We start from the raw sequence: 4133 nt of genomic DNA, 5'->3' as shown, positions 1-4133 counted from the left end.
TACAGTAGGAAATTTACAAAATATCTTCATGGAACATGATCTTTACTTAATATCCTAATGCTTTTTGGCATAAAAGGAAAATCAATAATTTTGACCCATACAATGTATTTTTGGCTATTGCTACAAATATACCCCAGCGACTTAAGACTGATTTTGTGGTCCAGGGTCACATATGTGTTCTAAGAAAGCAATAAGTGATGTATTGTTTTGGATGCACTGAAATATCATTCAAAAATATTGTTTGTGTGTATGAAATATTTTACAAGGGCATCAATCACGGCTCATCCAAATAACTTTTTAGAGCTGGAACTATTGGGTTTTAACTTTTGTTTTCAGAATGCTGTTTCGTAACTTCTTAGTCCTAGAAATATTCTGATGAATCAAATGGAGATAAATCAGTATGTCACATTCTTATAACTCCGTATATGCATCAACAGGTTAAAAAAGTCCAAAATTATGCTCATCGGCTCAATTTGCAGTTGAACAATCTTTAAACAGAGGTGCGCAGTAAGTGGGAATGAATTATGATGTCCTTTGCTGATAGTGTCAGTACACCATAGTCATTATCTCTGTAGTCATCATGTGGATTCGCCCTTCAGGGGGAGACCTAACCTCATTAAACTTTTATCAATCTGTCTACATTAACATCCTATAAACTGCAATAAAGCATTGTGATTGTTTAATATTGGTCTGTCTTTGTGCTCTATTGCAGATGTAGTAGTTGTGATTCTGTAGTGAGATCATTAAAGATGAGAACTCCCTGTGGCTGTTTGGATGTGTGGATTGGTGTGTGAATATATGAGGGTTTCAGTTCCAGTTTTTCAGTTTTAGTGTAGAATTAATACAGTTTTTGTGCTGCATTTTTGCTATAGATTATCTATAAGTAAGAAAGAGAAATCTAAATATTATAGTTACAAAAGATTTCTATTTCAGACAAATGCTGTTCTTCTGAACACTGCAATCATCAAAGAATCCTGAAAAAACTTTTATGAGAAAAATGTTACTTGACCACCAAATGAACATATTAGACACTTTAGACTGGAGTAATAGCTGCTGAAAATTCAGCTTTGTCATCACAGAATGTGTTTTTGATCAAATAAATTCAGCCTTGGTGAATGTAAGAGGCTTTCAAAAACATTAAAAAAAGGACCAAACTTTTGAAAGGTGTATGTAAAACAAACAAAAAAACCTCACCTAAGGATATAAAAATATTTTTTAAAGTTGAGCATTTCTATCTGAATTAGGCTAGTTCAGTAATGATTTGTTTAATCAGTTTTTTAAACCCTTTTATTGTTAGTTGGAGCAGTTTTAAAACGACCATTATATTTTCCAACATAAGTCCATTAATCCAACAGCCAACTTTACAATGTTTGAAACTTGTGAATCTGCTGTGAAGAAGAATAGAAAGAGAAGGTTTGAGGACGATGAGCACTGCAGTTATTTCAGAAGTGAAGTTCTTTTTATTAATGTGAATTTTTCCTGTGAATCTTTCTTTCTGTTTGCAGAGGAGGAGTATAAAAGGCTGAGCGAAGCTTTGGCCGATGAAGGCACCTATAACGCAGTGGCCTTCCGTTACAGCGCTGACTACTATGACCCCTCCCAGCCCACTGAGGAAGATGAGGCCAGCAAAGAAGCAGGTGGGATCCGTACAAGTCTAGAAAACACACAACTTCAGAAAACACATTCTTACTTTGAAATGCTGCTTGTAAGCAGTGTTAATTTTGACAGCAAATTCTGATTTAGTTTTAGTCATAGTCTTTTGACTAAAATGCCATTTAGTTTTAGTCATATTTTAGTCATCTGAATTGTTTTTAGTTTTAGTCGACTAAATATCATAAGATTTTAGTCGACTAAATCTACAGTAAATTTTCAGTCAAGAGCAGTGCGTGATTTTCTGTCTTTCTTTTGTTGCTTGATTAACATCAATGACTCGGACAATAGCAACTAAATTAGGCTGCTATCCCTTTAAAACCGAATGCACAGCTGCAATTGATGCAATGTACTGATACACGTTCTCCCTACTGTTTACGTTCACTTAAGACGTAAGCAACTGTGTTTACGTGAATACTCGTCAAAACGGACAGTTCAACATAATTTTGTGTGTAATTCTCCGTTCATGCAACGCGAAAGAGTACTCGCGCGCTGTGAGACGCGCTTTCTGTGTGTGTATGCTTCAGTGTCTGCGCTCAGAAAACCGGACCGAATTGAGTTCTCTCTTGCGTCGTCAGATTTATCCATATGTCTGCTCTTCTCTTACTCCCATTGATTGACATTTTTGAACGTTTTATGCGACGTGCAGCAAGTGTATGTTAGCTTATGTCCCGCCGGTTCATATGTACGCATCTAACCTCCAAACCACGCAGCAGATTCGTTCTGAATGAATCTCTTCCTAAATCGTCCCTCCCTAACTTTTTTGTCTCGTTTTTATTCGTTGAGGAAAATGTCAATAGATTTACATCATAGTTTTTGTCATTCAAAAAGAGTTTTAATTTGTTATCGTCTCGTTGTCATCGGTGAAAAAAATGTCGTTGATGAAAATTATTCGTCAACAAAATTAACACTGCTTGTAAGTCTGCCTGAGAAGATTCAGTTTCTGAGACAAGTTTCTGTGCATACTTTAGCCTACAAACTTCAAAATACTCTGGGATGAAAAGAGGCCATTTCCCTTAGGTCAAATAAGTATAGTTTTTGAGCCTCAAGGCACTGAAAAGCTCAAAGTTTTTTTAAAGACTGAGCAAGGCAAGCCGTGGATATGCAGAGACTGTTAATGACCAGCGAGGTCCAGCGGTTCACCACTACAGGGTTTTAGCAAAAACATCACACTCCATGGCTGATTGCTTTATAAATACAGGAGCCTGGAATTAGTTTGAGTCCTCAGAGCTCGTCTCAAGCAGAAATTCGGTGACAAATGAGTTTCTAAAACAAACAGTAATCACCCTCAATGCTTTTGTACTCCTCATTCACACCTGCTCGCACCAGCACTCTACAGAGAACAAGACTTGGCCCACGGTGCATAGTCTTTATCCACCCACTCACTGCACACACACGCACACACACACACACACAGAATCAACTAGTGGCATTGATGTCTTTTTCTTACAGTGACTGTGATGAAGTCCAGACACTTTTCTTTCCCCTTCAGCATCAGAGGAAGCGCATTCACAATCATCAGCATCGGACGTCATGCCCCAAAGTTCTTTCTGGCTGTGGCGAGCTCTGATCTGATTGGCTGGCTTTAGACGACTTTCAAGAATAAGGGCACGCATTTAAAAAAAAAAAAATTTATCATTCCATCTGGAAATAAAGTCATGTTTACAAGGTACCAGTGCCTAGTTGCAAGAAACCCTTAAAGTTAAAGGGTTAGTTCACCCCAAAATGAAAATTCTGTCATTAATTACTCTTATTTTGTTCCAAACCCGTAAGACCTTCGTTCATCTTCGGAACACAAATTAAGATATTTTTGATTAAATGTGAGAGCTCTCAGACCCTGCATGGACAGCAACGCAACTGTAATGTTCCCAGGTCCAGAAACGTAGTAAGGACATCGGTAAAACAGTCCATGTGACATCAGTGGCTCAACTTCAGTTCTGCGAAGCTACAAGAATACTTTTTGAGAGCAAAGAAAACAAAAATAACATAATTTATTTATTAAAGGGGTCATATGATGCTATTTTAAAGATCATTATTTTGTGTATTTGGTGTAACAGAATATGTTGACATGCTTTAATGTTCAAAAAAACACATTATTTTTCAAATACTGTACATTATTGTAGGTCCTCTATGCCTCGCCTCTCTCAAACACGTCGTTTTCAACAAAGCCCCCTCCTTTGACAAGTGCAGTCTGCTCTGATTGGCCAGCTGACCCAGTGCATTCTGATTGGCCGAACACCACAAGCACTCGTCGGAAATGTAACGCCCCTTACCATAATCGCGAGCGTCAGCTTTCAAAGTAAATATCAAGACAGTTAAAAATGTCGTTAGTTTTACCATCAGTTAAAGCCCGAAAGGGCAACAGAGTCGCGTGACAGACACAGTGATGAAGCTGGTATGCGTTTGCAGTACACAAGCCACGGTTAAGACAGCTGACTCCACTGTGATGTGACCCCGTCTCTCTCTCTCTCTCTCTCTCTCTC

The 4133-nt window shown here is 38.0% G+C and overlaps 1 protein-coding gene across 1 annotated transcript in view; it reads left to right on the top strand.

The window, feature by feature from the left end:
- The window catches only part of LOC107739738 (splicing factor, suppressor of white-apricot homolog), a gene marked incomplete at its 5' end in the record, with an annotated part of 88330 nt that overhangs the window by 3012 nt on the left and 81185 nt on the right, over positions 1-4133 (top strand). The window contains one exon of the mRNA XM_016551939.1: positions 1506-1637. Coding sequence (XP_016407425.1) covers positions 1506-1637 — 132 coding nt within the window. The remainder of the gene's footprint in view (positions 1-1505; positions 1638-4133) is intronic.

Source organism: Sinocyclocheilus rhinocerous, unplaced genomic scaffold (assembly GCF_001515625.1).
Source record: "Sinocyclocheilus rhinocerous isolate Xijiao unplaced genomic scaffold, SAMN03320098_v1.1 scaffold585, whole genome shotgun sequence".
Taxonomy (NCBI): domain Eukaryota; kingdom Metazoa; phylum Chordata; class Actinopteri; order Cypriniformes; family Cyprinidae; genus Sinocyclocheilus; species Sinocyclocheilus rhinocerous.
This window is presented reverse-complemented; position numbering and strand designations above follow the sequence as displayed.